Source organism: Gopherus evgoodei, chromosome 3, assembly GCF_007399415.2.
Source record: "Gopherus evgoodei ecotype Sinaloan lineage chromosome 3, rGopEvg1_v1.p, whole genome shotgun sequence".
In the NCBI taxonomy this organism is placed as follows: domain Eukaryota; kingdom Metazoa; phylum Chordata; order Testudines; family Testudinidae; genus Gopherus; species Gopherus evgoodei.
In genome coordinates, this window is record NC_044324.1 from 69,673,602 (window position 1) to 69,692,141 (window position 18,540).

The 18,540-nt window shown below is 40.1% G+C and overlaps 1 protein-coding gene across 1 annotated transcript in view; it reads right to left on the reverse strand.

Annotated features, from left to right (window-relative positions):
- IMPG1 (interphotoreceptor matrix proteoglycan 1) overlaps positions 1-18,540 on the reverse strand; it is a 105,527-nt gene that overhangs the window by 77,901 nt on the left and 9,086 nt on the right. Inside the window, exons 2-4 of the mRNA XM_030554210.1 lie at positions 8,954-9,163; positions 3,396-3,562; positions 3,133-3,161 (exon numbers count right to left, since the gene is read on the reverse strand). Coding sequence (XP_030410070.1) covers positions 3,133-3,161; positions 3,396-3,562; positions 8,954-9,163 — 406 coding nt within the window. The remainder of the gene's footprint in view (positions 1-3,132; positions 3,162-3,395; positions 3,563-8,953; positions 9,164-18,540) is intronic.

Below are 18,540 nucleotides of genomic sequence, written 5' to 3' on the forward strand. Positions count from 1 at the left end.
TGAAGTAGCAGAAGTGACTTTGCAAAACAGACGTGTGCTAGATGCCATGAATGCTGAATTGGGGGGGTTGTGCTTGCATCAGGGAAAAATGCTATTTTTATGTTAATCACTCTGGTTTAATTGAAAAGGATTTACAAGCTATTAAGAATGCTGCTGTTGTTTTCCATGCTGTATCATTCCTCCAAATGATTCAGAAGTAAAGAGTAATTTTAATAGCATAGGCCCATGGCCACCTACATTTTCAGCTAAAATTGTTCTGCTAAAATACAAATAACTTATTGTTATCTGCCTCATTCTCTGAACTGCATATAAGGAAAGTTGTGCTGTGCATGGGAGCATTGGAATTTAGCTTCATAATTAGTCACTTCAGCCCTTGCATACTGAATGGCTGCTGACTGAAGATTCCATTTTGGAATGACATGAATGGGAATTTAATCAGGCCTTAAATTATTGAAATACATACCTAAGAAAGCAGAAAACTCAGAATAGTCAAATCAAAGTCACTAAGGACATTGTGACAATGATAATAATGTAGTTCATACCAATGAAAGATATTACAAATTGCTACACATGATTATCTAGAGTTGTACAAACAATTGTGTGAAATTATATTATAGTAATTTGACAAACATAATTTCATAATTAAGACTGTACCATAATATTTACGCACAAGGGGGCAGAATTAAGCATGCAACTTTAATTTTGTCATTTTCAGCCTTTTGAGGGTTTTACCCTGTAGTCCTGATGTTCTCTTAACACAGGACCTGAACTTCTATTTTGTTACGCTGGTGTTATGTGAGTGTAAGTCCATTCACTTTAATGGAATTTCAGTGGATTAAAACTGTTATAGGGAAGTAGAGAATTGGGTACCTAGAGTTTTTCAGTATGAATACATATTATAAATAAATACATTATACACAATAATAGTGATATGTCTGAAATTGAGGTATAAATTTCTAAGTTTGTAGTGAGCAGTTTTAAGCAAGGTTCGACCCTTTCCTCATTTTTTAAACATGTTTTTAAGTATTTATGCATCATACATAATTTTCTAGGAGTTTATCCCATTGAATTTTGGGGATGGTCTGTTGTCTGCCAAGCATCTATCATTACATCTCTTAGGACTGTAATAATCTACCAATTTATTTTTAAGCTGCATGGAAAGAAGCTGGGGTGGAGGTTATCTTTTCAGAATACAGCATAATACATCTTCTTTCTGTTGCTTCTAGTGAACTATGAACAATTTTGTATCCTGGCAGAGAGAGCTTCAACTCACTGAAGTATGCAAAACAATAATTTAAATTGCTTCTTAATCAAACTAAAAAAAGTCACTATTGGAATAAATCTTATCTTATTGAAACATGCCATTTGTTTTACATACATGCACACACACAATAAAGGTATCTCTTCTAAAATATATACCCTTCATAAAGAATATGCATGTACAAGGAGTAAAATCTTGGGCCCACTTGAAGTTAATAAGAATTTTGCCATTGACTTCAATATGACCAGGATTTCACCCGAGGCATGCTCATATGTATACAGCACATACATGGTCTGGAAATCTACACAAAGACAGCAAAATAACATTAGTGAAAAATTAAATAGTTGAACAGTTAAAATCACAAAAAATAAAATAAAATCGCAAAGCTTAAGATTCCAACAGCAATGTGAACTCACCAGCTATGTGCATCTTGTATATTTTATGCAATATATTTTTATGACAACAAGTAATATATTAAGCTACACATGAACTCAGAAAAATAGAAATGGAAAACGCTACATATATTCAACATGACTGAGTTACTGTTGCTGTGTTAGAATCTTAAGTTTTACATATCCTGGTTTGTATTTAAAAGGCAATGACTGCATAACTTCAATGTCATGTTAAAGGGAGAACCATAATTTAAAAATATTACTTCTATTGTTATAAGTGACATCATAAGGATACAATCATTTTAAAGTGATTCAAGAAGAAACATTTTTCAGTTTGCTTTCCATTGTATTTGACTGCACTTTTCAAATAATAAGTTAATTAATCATTGCCATCATGTTGCTTATCTGCATCTTTCACATAGCAATTGGAAGAGAAAAACTTTTTAAAAATCGTAAAATTTGATTATTGAAAATCTCTAAGATTGGCAGGGGGATTTGAATAGGTTTAGCATGGGAAATTGTTCATCAGTTTCAAAAAGTAAATTTACTTTAAGTCGATGGTGTTCCTTTAATATAGTTTTTACATTTTAATTTCTGTGTGTGTGTGTGTGTGTGTGTGTGTGTGTGTGTGTGTGTGTGTGTGTGGTTAATTAAAAAGAAAATCAAAGCAAACACTTGTGCTTAATAAAGTTGCTCTGCAGATGGTCTGAAGTGATGACCCATTTAACTGAGATAATTGGGATGGGGATGGGCTAAGTTTCTCCAACTGCTATATTTAGGGCTTGTCTACCATTGGGAATTTACCAAAATAGCTATTCTAGAAGTGGATTAAGCCAAATCTGAAAAAGGCACTATTATTCTGAAATAGCTATTTCTGTAAATTTCCCAGTATAGACAAGTCCTTAATGCCTATGTAGAGACAATTTTCTGCATGGTAGGATTTACAGGATAGCTGAACATCAGTTAACACCGAGATAAGCATATCTTCATTATGGGGAAGTTTAATTTTTTTAATTAAAGCACAGAATTTGCACTTTCTTGTAGAATGCATCAAAAGTGATGGAATACTTGATTTTTTCCCCCACACCAATGATTTCTCCTTTTCTTTGTCTTCTTTTTATTTACCATTAAGGTATTGCAGAGAATTTTGTGGTATGTATGTGTGTTAGTCATACTTTCGCATGACACCTATTCTAGCAGAGGCTTTGGTCTCGACTGAACCTCGTGATCACACTAAACTAGGAGAATTTTTCATGATGTTGTAAAGTGAACAGGTATTAGCTAAGACTTTTGCACAGCCTTAATGATATGGGCTCTTTTATTGTACAGTACACACAGCTGTCTCACATATACTACACACGATGCACACCAGGGTTCTATCCACGCATGCACTCTCTCACACCCACATAAATCTGCACATACTTTTTCAAAAAAGGCAGTAGCACCAACTGATGAGTACTCCACATTTGCTTTACTTACCTTTCCTGGAAGGGTCTATGTTTTACTCGCTGCAAAAAGATTAAAAAAAAAGTTTTTACTAGTGGGTGTATTCAGTCAAACACGATAAGCCTGTTAGTCCTTCTGTTTACTTTATTGTTAACACCACTTTTTTTCACCCAGTGAATGTTGATTTTTTGCAGTGCACCCTCCCTTGTCTGTTATCCCTTACCCTTATGCATGACATTTAACGGGTGGAATCTGGGAAATCTTAGCATTTCTAAAGAAAGTTCAATCGTTCTTACCCGTTGGATTATCTCCAGATGTTCCTGGGAGTTGCTGAAATTTTTGCCAATGTCAAATATGCAAAAGGTTTCTCGCTGGCAGGCATTGACCCAGTTCTGATATTCATTTGTATCAGGAATCCGATCCAGAAAGATCCGAAAGGCTTCCCATACAGCTTCCTGGCAGACTGAAGAAGCAGAGCAGGGTGAGGGATGGATGTACTAAACCATACAGAAAACTTCCAGGTCAACTTCCACATACTCTTAAAGCAAGAGCTAATTTTCTGTTGCATTTCGGGTTTTTTGTTTTCATTCAGTGCTTTTAAACAGAAGATTTTTTTTGCAGTTTTCATGTTTATTTGAGTTGACATTTATTTGTCTTCACACAGGACTGAGCCTTTGAGTGCCTCTGAGTGCTAACAAGCACCTACTTGCTACAACATGTACGCCTTGCATGAACAATGAAAGAAAACAGATGTAAGGAAACACATTAACAATGGAGAAAGCATAAATTTACAAGTGGCCTTGTAAATAACATGTTAGTAGATAAAGAAATAGTAATAAGAATAGTGTATGATAAGCTTGCAGCTGAAGTTTTGCTTATTAATATATTTTGCAGCTCGTGGACGGTTCAGGATCTGTACAGGGATCGGTTACAAAAATTAGTAAGGCAATTATAAAGTGTGATACAAGGTAAAATGTAATGCACATGCATTAGTGTGTTTTAGAATAGGTATATAATCTGCAGGGCCGGCTCTAAGTTTTTTGCTGCCTCAAGCAAAAAATTTTTGGCTGCCCCCCCACCCCAGCCCTGGGCTCTCACCCCCACACCACCTGCACCCCTGCCGCTCCAGCACTGGGCTCTCCCCCCATCCCACCCACACCCCAAGCTGCCCCAGCCCTGGGCTCCCCCTACCAGTGCTGACTTCGCCCACTCCCCCCTCGCCTCCAGCCAGCCAGTCTGGTGCTGGCAGGGTTGGAGTAAGCAGCAGGCCTCCCAGGCCGCGACTCAGCCCAGGGTCTCTCCAGCCAGGACTCCCACCTCCAGGACCAGCTGGGACCCAAAAGGGCAGGGCCAGGGGACCGCCCCAGCAGGGGGTTGAGGAGCTGGAGCAGGGTAGCCCCAGAGTGAGCGGAGCTCCAGAGAGTGGGATGAAGGCCCTGCACGGCAATGCCACACCCTCTATGGCTTTGCTGCTGCTGCTGCTTCTGGCCATCCTGCCGCAGTCCCTGGGCGGCTTGGGCCGCTTCGACCAGTCCTGGCTGTGGTGTTTGGGTGGCGACCGCCCTGTGGCACCAGTAGGTGGCTCCGTGTGCCCCGCGGGGTCCCCAGCCTGAGTGTCCCCTGCTTTGAGCCTGCCCAGCCACAAGGTGCGGGCGCTGCTGCTCTGTGGCCCCAGGGTGCAACGTGCTGCTGCTGCCTGGGCCAGCTCTAGGCTTTTGCTGCCAGAAGCACCAAAGAAGAAAAAAAAAAAGGTGTCTGGAATGTCACCCCTGAAAATGTGCTGGCCCAAGCACGTGCTTGGTTTGCTGGTGCCTAGAGCCGGCCCTGATAATCTGATTTATTATTATGTGCTTTGGAGACGTGGTAAATCCCTATATCCATCCTGCTGCATTTGAGTTTAAGCACCTCAGTGTAATGTTGCTGTATGCCAATAAAAAAAATACAAACTCAGTGACGAGTCCAGATTTGAGCTAATTTCTTGGGAAGCAAGTGGAAGAAGTTGTGGAGGAAAATTCCAGCCCAACACAATGTATCAAGTTCAACTGTGGTGTAACTCCATTGAGATCACTACAATTACACCAGGGAAGAATTTGTCGCAGTGTTCTTCTTATTCAAGAGCATTGCTGATAGTCTAAGATGGAGCTTTTGAGTGAATTAAGCTTTTTCAAAGCCGGAAAAAAGAGAAATTAAATCTCTAGGGCATAGAAGTAGTGAAGTCTGATGTTTAAAACTGTGTACCTTTCCCCTTGTTTCCCAAACCACCTCCAGAAAAACAGAATTACTTAGTTTAGGTAAAATCTCCTTGGAAATAACAGTGTTTTCTTTCTCTTTGTACATGTACATTTGTTAAATGTTAAGTAACAACTCCATAGTGATGAAACACCAAATTACATGCCAAGGTGCAGCAGGCAGGAAAGAGAGGGGTATCTCCATTGCAGAACAACCACTGCTGTTCTGTATCATTTGGGAAAATAAAAGTGAGCACAAGGGGAAAAAAACCAGGGATGGAGATTTCAGAAGAAGAGCTCAGTAGGCTAAAAATCACATGGCACTCAGGCTCTGACAGCAGCTCTACTTAATGGATCCTCTTAGCTGTCTCCAGCAATTAATGCTATGGTGTGAGGTCTCTCTTCCCCCCACCAACCTGATGTTCAGCAGAAAATGTGCATCTATCTGTATAGACTCTTTACTCTCTTCTTATACAAGAAAGCCATGAAATTTAATTGTAATATTTTATAAACTAGTTTATATTTGGGGCTGGCCCCAGACATTTTTATTTATTTTATAGTATCCACAAGTGTGCTATGAACTTTACAAACAACACATAGAAGTAAGGTCCCTGCCCCAAGGAGCTTGCACATTAAATGGTGGACAAGTGAGGATCATAACATGCACCAGGGAAAGAGGAGGAAACAGATGGGTTTTACTAATACTGCAGCAAGGTTACTCAGACATACATTTTATTGGTTTCATTTCTGGTCAAGACTTTTTTAGGCAATGCTACAGAAGTGAGTTTTTAGAGGTGATTTGAATGAATTGAGGGTGGAGGTCTGGTAAAAAGAGTTTGAAAGTGCCCCAAACACAGAAGAAGATATGGAACATATACGTGATGGAACAGGGCCCCCCATTCTGTTAGCACTTCTACCCAACAAACACCTACAACTTTTGATTGTACTCTTCTATCTTGTAAGATGAAGCTGGGGGCCCAACTGTTCATGGATCCACAAAGAAAATCACCTGATCCACACCCCTATTAGCTACTGGCACTCCAACTCCATTGACAAGTGCCCCAAAGCCCTGCACAGATGCCAGTCCCTCCTCTTGCCCAAAATGTTCTGCATGGGTTACAGAGATCTGGCATCTCTCATTTTGCAAAGTGTTCCATTAAACTTACAACTGATTCTGGTAATACATACTCTGATCTGAGAGCATCTATCTTTGTTATGTGACTGATGTGGCAAATAATATTTAAAGGATCACATATCTTAAACATTATATATCATCTCTAATGTTGCTTGAAATACAAAATAGTTCTGAGATTTATGAACACAGTGGCTATTGCACTGTTATTTTTCTTTCTCTAAAATTCCCTCCCTCCCTGTTTCGAGATGATTGCTTCATTCATTATTTGTTGGATGAATCCATTGTTCATTACTTTCAGTGTCACCAAATCCAGCTAAATTTTTGGCTTTGTGAAAAGATGGTTCTCACATTACTTAAAATCTATATTTCAAGTCTGCCCTTCAGAGGAAAATGAAATCAAACATCGAAGTGTAGCATACTTTTAGCATAGAACTTCTCAGCAATTGAAAAGCTGTATCCTTCAGCAATTTCAGAGCTATTTTTGAATATTTTATAACTGTAAGATAGAGCTTTCATTTTTAATATTTGATAATTTCAGTAACTGCAGGTGAGAATTGCATAGAGTATCTAAAACCTCAGGGTCTCTAAAGTTAATAGTCAGTGATAAAAATGGCTATTCTCAAAGATAGTGTAGGCATGCACTGTATAAACATGCTCACACTGCTGTGTCAATACACCTCAATAATAAGTTGTGAAACATCTGCCTTCCCAGCACTGAGCCTTTCCTCTGACTAGAGATGGTCACATTAACAGTGAATAATTTATCTAATTAAGTTAGTCTTTTTTCTGTCCATGAATTGCCATTGTGAAGGTTGTCCTTTTGACTGATTAGTTCCTTATTTGTAATCATTTAGAACTATGTTCTACTACATTTTACTCACATTGAATAGTACCTTTTTTTTCTGAGCAGCACCTGTGGAGTAATGTATTACTTAGTGGGAGTTAGGGGTGGCAGAATCTGGCCCTGAATGAGTAGTTTACTAATGAGCATTCATTATTTACCATTCACACCATGTGGTTGGTCCCTTAAGTCACACCTGGTAGTTTCTGTGCTCCTTCATTGGAGGACCTACATTTTCTGAAGAGGAACTCTTTTTATTTCTATTTGCAGATCATTTGTAAACCTCTCTCTCTCTCTCTCTCTCTTTACTGTGTGATTCAAAGCCCATGGAATTGGGTGAGAATCTCTCCATTTACTTCAATGAGCTTTGGATCAGGCTCCTGGTGTGTTCATTCTGTTAAATTTATAAACCACTCAACCTGTTTTAATTTGTAGTCTACAACAAAGTACATTTGGGATTAAGATTTGAACCAAGGTCTTCAAAGGTGATTGTGTTATTTGCATACACACAGTTCTGCTCCAGCAGGAAAATACACCTCTACTCATTGTAACACGACCTGATACAACACGAATTTGGATATAACGTGGTAAAGCAGTGCTCCGGGGGGGCAGGGCTATGCACTCCGGCAGATCAAGCCAAGTTTGATATAACATGGTTTCACCTATAACGCGGTAAGATTTTTTGGCTCCCGAGGACAGTATTATATCGAGGTAGAGGTGTAGTGCTTACAAGTCACTTGCATTTATTTTAGCTAGAAAATACATAAAAGGTGGAATGGCTATTTATAGTGACAAAATGGTTTTTAAAACTGTAAATTCTCCAGGGCAGAAACTATGTCTAGCTCTGTGTTTGGAGAGTACCTGGAACATTTTGGACACTATCACAATCCAATCAACAATAAACACACAGTGGAATCCAGTTTATCCCATCTATTTGGGACTGGGACCAAGTCAGATATTCAAACATTCGGATAATCAGAAGAACTGGGAAAGAGCTTTCCATCCCTTATTTCAAGTTGGGGAGAGTAGGCTATCAGTCCCAGGCAGGGCTGACAGCTGCAGCCCCATCTGCCCTGGGCTGACCTCCCGAGCCCCACCACTGTCAGCCTTGGGTGGCTGGTGGTTTGATTAATGTGAAGAGCTAGATAATGGATAGGAAGCTCAGATAAACAGGGTTCTACTGTAGTTTAAGTGTTTTTTTATGACCAGACTAGTGTTTCTAGTGTTTGTGCTGTGCTGGAGGGAGTGAGGATAGGAGCACTTGTGAGCAGTGGTGGAAGGAAGCATTAAATCTGTGACATCTGCTATATCTTTTAAAAAGGTGGCCTTTCTCCATCGGTTAGTGTACCCATTATTTGGTTTTTATCATCAGCTAAACAAGAACACATTGTAACTTCTTTGGAGGTTATGATAGCAACTTAGTATCTCTTGTTTGCATCACTGCATTATAATTTTGATAATTGCTCATACCTTGTGCCACCACTGTACGGTGATGTACCGGTAACTTTTCACTAGTCTAACAAAAGCGTAAGTGCTAAGTTTTCTGCCCACTACTAGAGAACAACAGAGTGCCAAAGGGCTATTGTTGGGTTTCTTAAATTAAAGGAAAGATTCAGAAGAAGAGAATATGTGGTGCAATCATCATCTCACCTCTTAACCGATAATACGCTTGATGGCTGGCTAAAATCTGCTTCACTGATTCTTGTGGACATACTTTCACACCAGTTGGGAAAATAGATGATCTCTTTGTCCGATGCTTTGCCATATCAAATATCCTCCTGATGGTTGACACTCTGGATCTCTTTGTTGTTCTTTCTGCAAGCTCTTTGGCTTCATTACGATTTATTTTATTAGGGATTTCTGTAAGGGGTAAAATAATGAGAGACATAAATAAATAAACACACACACACACACACACACAGTATGTGGGCTTTTTGTATGCACTATAGGTTTTGGTCTACTTTCAATACATTATCTTAAACACCATACACTAAGGTTCTCAAATACCTACATTACTGTGAACATGTCAGCAAGTGGGCTGATATACTGTGCTGATATGGGTATGGTCTTGTGATCAGACCATAAAACTGGGAGTCAGGATATCTGATTTCTGTTCTTCACTCTGACTAGCTCACTGTGTGATCTTAAGAACATTTAGGGTAAAATTTTCTAAAGCACTTAAGGGCCAGATCCAGAAAGGTATTTAGGGGCTTAATTCAATGGGAGCTAGGTGCCTGAATAGCTTTGAGGATCTGGGCCCAAGTGACTTAGCAGCCTAAGTCCCATTTCCAAAAGTGATGTAAGCATGTAGTGCCATATTTTTAAAGGTATTTAGGTGCCTAAAGATTCATATAGGTGGCAAGTGGGATTTTGAAAAGTGCCTAACTGATAAGGTGCCTAATTCACCTTGATGAAAGTGCCCAGTTATTTTGAAAATCCCAATAGGCACCTTTAGGTACCTAAATACCTTTACAAATCTAGCCTTCAGGAATCTAAGTTTCATTGAAAGTCACTTCAGGTGCCTTTGCAAATTTGACCCTTAATCTCTGTGTGCCTCAATTTCGCCATGAAAAAAAACAAGGATGAACATTGCTTGCTGTACTTACTTAAGGTTTCATAATCATTTAGATCCTTGTATGGTAGGCACTACAGAGGCGACAAGAGCTTTTGTAGTGACTTGTAAATGTTAACATAAAGTCATATCATTAGTAATGCAGTGTTGTATTATGGAGAATAACATCCATAAGGAATGGCAATACTTCCAGGGTGACAAAATCCCTCAATTTAGCCGCAGGTTAGCAGATACCTCTATATTCTGAATGAGAGTTCTTCTGGACACATTTGTCCCATTTCTACAACACACCCAACACGTTATCACACAACAAAGCAGTTCAAGTTTGATTTTAAAAAGTTTAACAGAGCAACAATAAGGTGTAAGCTATACATTTCAGTGAGCTGGCAAAGTAGCCTTTGATGAAGATAATGAAGAAGCCCTTGGGTGAAGCAATCAGTGTAGTTTAGATTCTGTTCTTTAATGCTGCATAAATTATAATGTTGATGTTAAAATACACTTTTAAGGATACCTTGATGCATTTTCATAGGCCTGATATTTTCTTTAGTCATAAATGTAAATAAAATGAATTGTTAGTTGAAAGAACTGCTGTGAAAAGGAAGGGGTGAATTCTATAGATAATTGGAAAACTTTTTGAGGCACAAAATAAGAGGCTGACATAATGTGCATGTAGCCTGGATGCTGATAAATTGGCTGCAAACAGCAATTGCATTTTGAAAATGTTTTGAGGAGAAAGGTGATAAACCAAGAGACCATATTTACAAGAAAATAAGACTATTGGAAAATTAAGAGCAAAACAAATCAAGTCTATTTTCCTGTGAATTTGAAGAAATTGCCTAAAACAAATAATACAAGTTAGGCAGGGCGCTCATGATGGAAACAATGTATTTGGTGTTTGTTAATACTATTCCAAACCAGGAGGTGTGACAGCACCTCCCAGCACTTTGGTTCCAGCATCACTGAAATTATGTCAGTTGTTTTTCAATGGATAAAGAGAAAATAAGGAGGATAACATCAGTTTGACAATTTGGAACTCAGTGAATTACAGTCTTGCAGAAAAATGGGGAGGAAATAGATAGGAAATGAGTAGCGGAAATACTGGATGTGACAAAAAGGGATGGAAAATCTGGAGATGGAAGCGGCTTTCTTCATATACATGGCTATTGTTGAATTCTTAATTAATATCTGAATCGGCATCAAATTCTCCATGTGTAGAAATTATGAAACTTGGTTTTTACAGTTTATAGTAATAACTATAGTTAACATGTGTGATAAGTAGTAGTCTTGTGTGTGTGAAGCATTGACCATTTGGTGACAGTGAGTACCATACAGTGGCTGGATATTTACAAAGTGACACCAATACACAATTGTTTTTGCCTTTTAAATCACACTGCAGGTTGCATGGCAGCAACTTTTGACTTGCCTAAGTAGAACTGCCTAATCATCTGCAAGGGATGTGAAAATGAGGATACAGTATTATAACATTTGTCATATCAAATCACTGCAGTTCACTTATCATGTAAACATTTGTATCAATGGGTTACTGACATGTGCCACCGCAAATGAGCAAAAAGAGTGAAAATATTCTGAAGAAATGACAGGGGTCAGACGGAGACGGATAGATTAGTGCTTCTGATATATTTTACCTGTCCTTGGATTCACCACAGCTTATGAATGAAGTAATGTTTCCATATTCAGGGTGCAAACCAATAATAATCAACCAGATTTTTAATGGTGCCCAGTTATGATCCATAAAGGTGAGAGAACATGAAAAGATTTTGCTCCATGCAAATGCTGTCAAGGGCTACCAGAAACCATAATGGGCCAAATACTAATGCATCCTATGCACCACCTATGGCAGTAGCAGCAGTGGAAATCTCATGCAGGAAGATTCCATCCCAGTAAGATCTCCAAGGCAGGTCTGTGCAAGCTCCTTTGCAAGGATGAGATATGCTGGATGAGGCCAAAAGCCCACGCAGAGGGGAGAGCAGGAGGCTATGGTTTCTTCTCCAGCCCACACGCTGTATTTGTGGTTATGGCCCAGCTGCACAAGCCTTCTGACCAGTTGGGACTGAGGATTTTGTTGCTAAGCCCATGATAGCTTTTGTGTGAAGCAAAGAGCTTTCACGAAGGATTTGCTTCTTCTCTAGGATTTGACCCTTTGGCATTAGCTTGAATTAAGATCCATTCTACAGGACTATTATGATGGAGAGTCTCCGTTCAGTGCTGGAATAGTGACTGCAGCTTGTGGCACCTATTATAAGATTGGGATTTAGGCTGCTGGATCAGGGACATTGTATTTATATTGTACTTACATGTACTCACCCTCCTGACCCACCTTCAATAGCCCATGCTCTGCTTTCCTGTTCAGGGCAGGAGTAATCTTCCTCTGCTATAGCTACTCCAGCCACAATCTCCCTTTTCCACATACAGGGGCACAGTGGGACCTGAATGGGGCAGACAGCTTTGCATGGGCTTAGCTTACCTGGATGAATTTCACCCTATTTGCATCGCATAGGTGACCTATTCCTTTTTGTACACGACTCCTACTATATGAACTTGTGAGCTCACTCTCCTGTCAAACCTCTATAAAACCTGAATTAGAAAACCCACTGTCTCTTCATAATGTTTCCCAGAGTTTGCTGAATGCTAACTGAAGAGCAAACTCTCTGTGGATAGAAATGTTCATTTAGACCCGTGTCCTCCCTCTCCTTTAGTGGAAACTGTCAGTTATACACCTGAGAAATTTTCACCAAAGGATACAAGCATGTAAATGACTCAAACATTTTCCATGCTTGAATATGTGTCACTGGATTATGCAGCTTGTTTTCGTGTGCATCTTTGTCTCCTCCTGTTGAATAAAAATATACACATACATAAGTCCTTTGCCAGGTGGTGATGTGCTTATAGACTGTAGTCTACCCTATCTCTTTCTCCCCCCACCCCCTTTATTTCTGAGTAGACTCAGATCATTTCAATTTTATATAGTGTATTTATTAAGCCCAATACCCAGAACACTTTTTGAAGAAACTACATTCCAAAGAATCCCAGGAATGTGGGAAGGTATTTTAATTTAAAGCAAATAATTTTTTTGGGAGGGGTATTTTTTACTGTTGTGTGTAGACATAAGACATTTGCCTTGCACAAGTATTTTGCGCTTTTGTTTAGACCTGTTAATTGGCAAATGCATTTGTACCAGTTTTACCTTCAGGAGATGTATGGAAGATGGTTTTTATTTCATCATGATCATTCTAGTTCAGGAAAGCAGACATCGGCTGCAGTATGGTGACTTTTTAATAATAAACTTTAGGTTTTTATGTAGTGCTTTACAAATGTTTAACTAACTAATCCTCACTAACTGCCCTATGAAGGAGATGGGTATAATTCCCCCCCTTTTCCAGATGGCATAATTGAGGAAGACTGGTAAAGTGGCTTTACCAGCGCCAAGGCAGGAGTTAGTTTCAGTGCAGATATTAAAATCAGGAATCCCTGTTCCCCCAGTCCTGATCTCAGATATTTACAACCAGGGCTGGCTCCAGGCACAGGTGAAGGAAGCAGGTGCCTGGGGCAGCCAATAGAAAGGGGCAGCAGTCCGTTCATTGTTGAGGCGGCACATCCGGGTCATTGTCGTCGGGTCCTTTAGTGACTCACTTCCTCTTCGGCGACACTTTGGTGGCAGCTCAATCGGGCTTTTCTTTTTTTTTTTTTCTTCGCCGCTTAGGGTGGCAAAAAAGCTGGAGCTGGCCCTGTTTACAACACAGGTTCTCAAACTATGGTAGTCCTGAACAGGAAAATCAGAATCTTTTGTTTCAAAAGTGTTGAAACAAAACCTTTTGGTAATTTTGATTTTTTTTTCCAAAAATTTTTGGGGTTGGAAAATTTGTCAAACTGACCTTTTTCTATGGAAAAAGTTTGTTTCAACAAATCAGTATTTTCTGACAATAATATTTCATCAAAAATTTCCCAACAAGCTCTATTAATTTACATGACGGTAAAAGGAGACTACTGTATGTGGCTATTTAACAGGACTCCTGGAAAAAAAGAAATTAAAAAACTTCATGGAGTAGGTCAGTGGGATTTTTTTATTTTCTAGAGAGAGGAGCAGGGAGGTTGCATCCATGGTTCCTTTCCCATTATTACAGTGGATGTCCTTTTATACATATATATCCTTATTTCTGACTGCCAACACTCCTAGTTTCTCCTAGTTCTCATTTTTTCTTTTTCAGGTCTGCAAAATATACACATGTGACTGCATTATGCTACTGGGTTAATTCAGAATATGACATTTAGTTTGACTAGATATCAGAAAATTGATTATATGCAAAGAGAAGAGTTTCAAAGTTGTGAATGCTTGAATAGAAAAGTAAAGGGTGACATCAGGACAAAAATGTTAAAGTTTTAATAATTCAGGAGGAAAAGAAAAGAACTGCCTGAAATCAACCCAAAGTTTGAAATCAATGAAAAAAAAAAAAAGCAAGTTAGTCTCTGTAATATAAGAGCATGTTCTTCAAGTGTAGAGAGGAAGGCTTGATTGATAAATGAGGCATACTGCTTTCATAGTAAATTAATTACTAATTAAAACCCAAGACTCATTCAAGGAAGAAAAAAATAACTGGTAACAAAGAAACTGACAAGAAATTACCAATTGGGTTATTTCAATGGCTTTCCTATCGATGTGTTTAGGTCACCCAAAAGCAAGAATTAAGTGTACAGCAAGTAACACAGTATACTATTTGATATTTAAATCTGTAGCTGTAGGCAAGGATAATGACATATAATTAAAAATAGATCAGCAGCTCTCTAGAATTGATTAATAAAAAGTGAAGAAAGAATCTAACATGAGCAGTAGAGCATATAAGGTGCAATTGGTACAGATAAAAGGAAAAGTGCTGGACTTCTTATTCAGAACCATACTCCCATTCAATAGTGAGAGCAATCACGAACCAAATCAAGTGGTACCTGCCAGTGGTGGGCAGGACCTCTGCAGCACACTCTTCAGTGTGTCCTGATACCATGGTGGGTCCCTCCACCCCAGTTCCATGGGGATGGAGTTAATGGGGGGGACAAGCGACAGGACTGAACAAGGCTATAATTAAGGCAATGCAGGTCCCTACCTCCTCAGCCACCCACTCAGAGCAGCTGTGTCAGCAGAGCTGGCCTTACCACAAGGTGAACTGAGGAGGTCGCCTCAGGTGCCAGACTGGGGTGGGGGGGGCACCACTAGCACCCAGAGTGTAGAAAATTGTGTCTGCTAGTGCATATGTATTCTCTCTGCTCTAGATGCACAGAGATGGTGGAATGCTGTGCTGGAGGAAGGAGAGCACAAGAGACATAACAGACAGGCTGGAGAAAAGATGAGAGGGATTAACAGAAAGCAGCAGGAGCTGCAGGGAGAGAGAGGAGGAGGAGCCTCTTATGTACCTCTCTAGCAGGAGCCTGGACTGATTAACACCAGCTTCTCAGGGAGCTTCCTGTTTCCTGCTGCTTCCCTGAACCCACTTGAGGTGAACAGATAGTCAACTGAAGTAGTAGGAGCCAGTTAGGTCCTTAAGACACTGATATCTGCCCTCACTCAGGCCCTGCTACCAGCCTGCTTATTTTTCCCCTTCAACTGAGTCTTGAGAGCCACTATAGCTGGCACAGAACAGCAGTCATGAGTGAAAGGAGAAAACATCCCTCTGGGGCAGCATTTGGAAAAAGAAAGAAAGCAAAGGAAGCTTTTCTATCTAAGCAGGAAGGAGCTCTCCTGAGATACATAGACACAAATGTTCATGGTGAGCCTTCTGGCCCCAGTGAGAGTGTGAGTGGTGAGGAGATGCCTGATCTTCCAGTTAGTCAGAGTGCAGGTGACCTATTAGCTACTGCAGCATCCATATCTCCATCTCAAATGGATGTAACCATGCACATTCCTGAAGAAAAGTGCAGATCAGAGAAGAATGTGATGGAAGCGCAAGAAAACGCTGCTGCTGAGTTTAATTCCTTATGTCCATATGAGCCAGGACTGTGGACTCACTTGAGCAGTAGCCTGAGGGACTTCCTTGTACTGCATGGGCCACAACAAGTGAAAAAATTCATGTTCCCCAAAGAAAATGAAAATAGAAGTTTCCATCCAACACATTACTGGCATGAAATCCCCAGCGGTGACTAAGTGGAGAGGCCATGGCTTCTGTACTCAACAACCCAGAATGCTGAATTTTTGTTGCAAATTCATCTAGTCTAACGTTCCTGCCACATTGGGTTCTACAGGAACAAAGGACTGGAAAAATCTGGCTGTAAATCTGGCATGCGATGAGAAGGCAACAAATCACCGGAGAGCATTCCACAGGTGGAAAGAGCTTGACATGAGACTAAGGTTAAAGGCCCCCACAGATGTTCTGAAGAGACTCATTGCCATTGTGAGAATGCTTGCTACCCAAAACCTAGCACTGCGTGGCACTTCAGATCAGCTGTATGTGCCAAACAATGGAAACTTCCTTAAAATTATGGAACTGATGGCTCAGTTTGATGTTGTACTCCAGGAGCATCTAAGAAGAGTCACCACCCCAGAAATGTATACATATCATTACCTTGGAAAAACAATTCAAAATAAGATCATACAATTACTGGCAACAAAAGTCAAACAGAAGATGTGGCAAATCTGAGGTCAGCAAGATATTACTCTGTTATTCTGGACTGCACACCTGACATCAGCCATATGGAACAAATGCCTTTAATGGTGCGTTTAGTAACAACAACAGAATCTAGTGAAAAATGTTCCTGCAATGGTGACTGTCAGAGGGCGTTTTCTAGAATTTATTGCCATTGATGATACTACAGGAGCTAGTATGACAAATGTGCTTCTTAAAAAACTAGAAGATAAGGGAATTGAGATAGCTGACATGAAAGGTCAGGGCTACGATAATGGTGCCAACATGAGAGGAAAAAACAGAGGAGTGTAGACACAAATCCGAGAGTTAAACCCTCAGGCTTTTTTTGTCCCATGCAGTTCTCATTCATTGAACTTGGTGGTCAGTGATGCTTCTAGTGAGGCTGATGAATTTTTTAATGTAACTCAAAGTATCTATGTATTTTTCTCTGCATCAACTCATTCTGGCAAATTTTGAAGCAACATCTGGGAACATCCTCTCCGACACCACTGAGTGCCACATGATGAGAATGTTGAGTGTAGGCCATAAAGCCTATCAAACACCAAATTGGGAAGACAGATGATGCCATAGTTGCCATTATGGAGGATAATGCTATGACAGGAACTATTTGTGGAAGAACAGTGGCAGAGGGAAATGGAATCACCAGAAAAATACATAACTTCAAATTTCTGTGTGGCTTAGTGTTGTGGCATGACATACTGTTTGAAACAAATGTTGTAAGCAAGAGACTCCAAGGTGTTGACCTTGATATATCCGGAGCAATGGAACAACTGGACAAAGCAAAGTTATACCTACAGTCTTACTGGTCAGATGAGGGATTTCAAAACATTCTGAAGAGTGCACAGAAGCTGGCAGAGGAACTTCACACTGAAGCTATTTTCCCACCCATTCAAGAATAGAAGAGACATAGAAGAAGACATTTTGATTACGAGGCATGGGATAATCCCATAAGAGACCTCAAACAACAATTCAAAGTTGAATTCTCTAACCAGGTTCTAGATTGTGCAATACAGTCAGTTGAAGAATGTTTCATGCAGCTCAAGGAAAACAGCAGTATATTTGGGATGTTGTATGATATTCCAAAACTCCTCACTATACCTGAAGAAGGCCTGCACCAGCAATGCAGGGCAGAAGAGACAGTGTTGACACATGATGACATGCGCGATATTGATGAGAGTGATTTAGGTGATGAACTGAAAGCCCTTTCATGATACATTTCAGCAGGATCAACTCCAAAGGCTGTTCTGGAATATATGTGCACAAATAAGATGACCACCTTCTTTCCAAATGCTTTTGTTGCTCTGTGCATACTTCTAACGCTTCCTGTAACAGTTGCCAGCGGAGAACACCGTTTCTTCAAGTTGAAGTTAATAAAAACACATCTAAACTCCACAATGACACAGCCTTGCAACCATCTCAATGGAGCATGAGCTGGCCCAGACTGTGGACCTTCAGGAACCAGTTCAAATCTTTGCAACCAAGAAGGCACGGAAAGCACTACTTTAATTATTCAAACAGATAAAAATGCCAATGTTTACTATGCATACAAGGAAAGTTACATTTGCTGTTCAGGCATTTGAAAGTTAAGTGTTACTTAACATTTTTCAACAAGGCATTTTAAGTTGTTAGTTCTCCTTTATTGGGGTAGGTAGCAGAATAGTACCATGAGAGGAGCAGAACAGGAAGAAGGCAGAGTTGAGACCTTCTTTTGGCCCAAGTGAGGGGCAGGGGCATCATCTGAGCTCCCCGCCTCAGGTGCCAAAATGTTATGGGCTGGCCCTGAGTGTCAGAGCCCCCCTCATCTGCCCAGGTGGCAGGGACAGTAAGCATGGATCTTCTTCTTTCCCTTAGGAGTGACAGCACGGGCTTCCTCCTTTTGGGAAACTGGGAAAAGCGGTGTCAGAAGCGGTCTCAGTCTTTATCCCAGCATTTGGGGGGTGTTTATTTGCTCTGGCTGATGGACTGAGCTCTCAAAAACACAGTATTTTGCTCGCGTCTATTGGCAGAGCTCCCAGAGT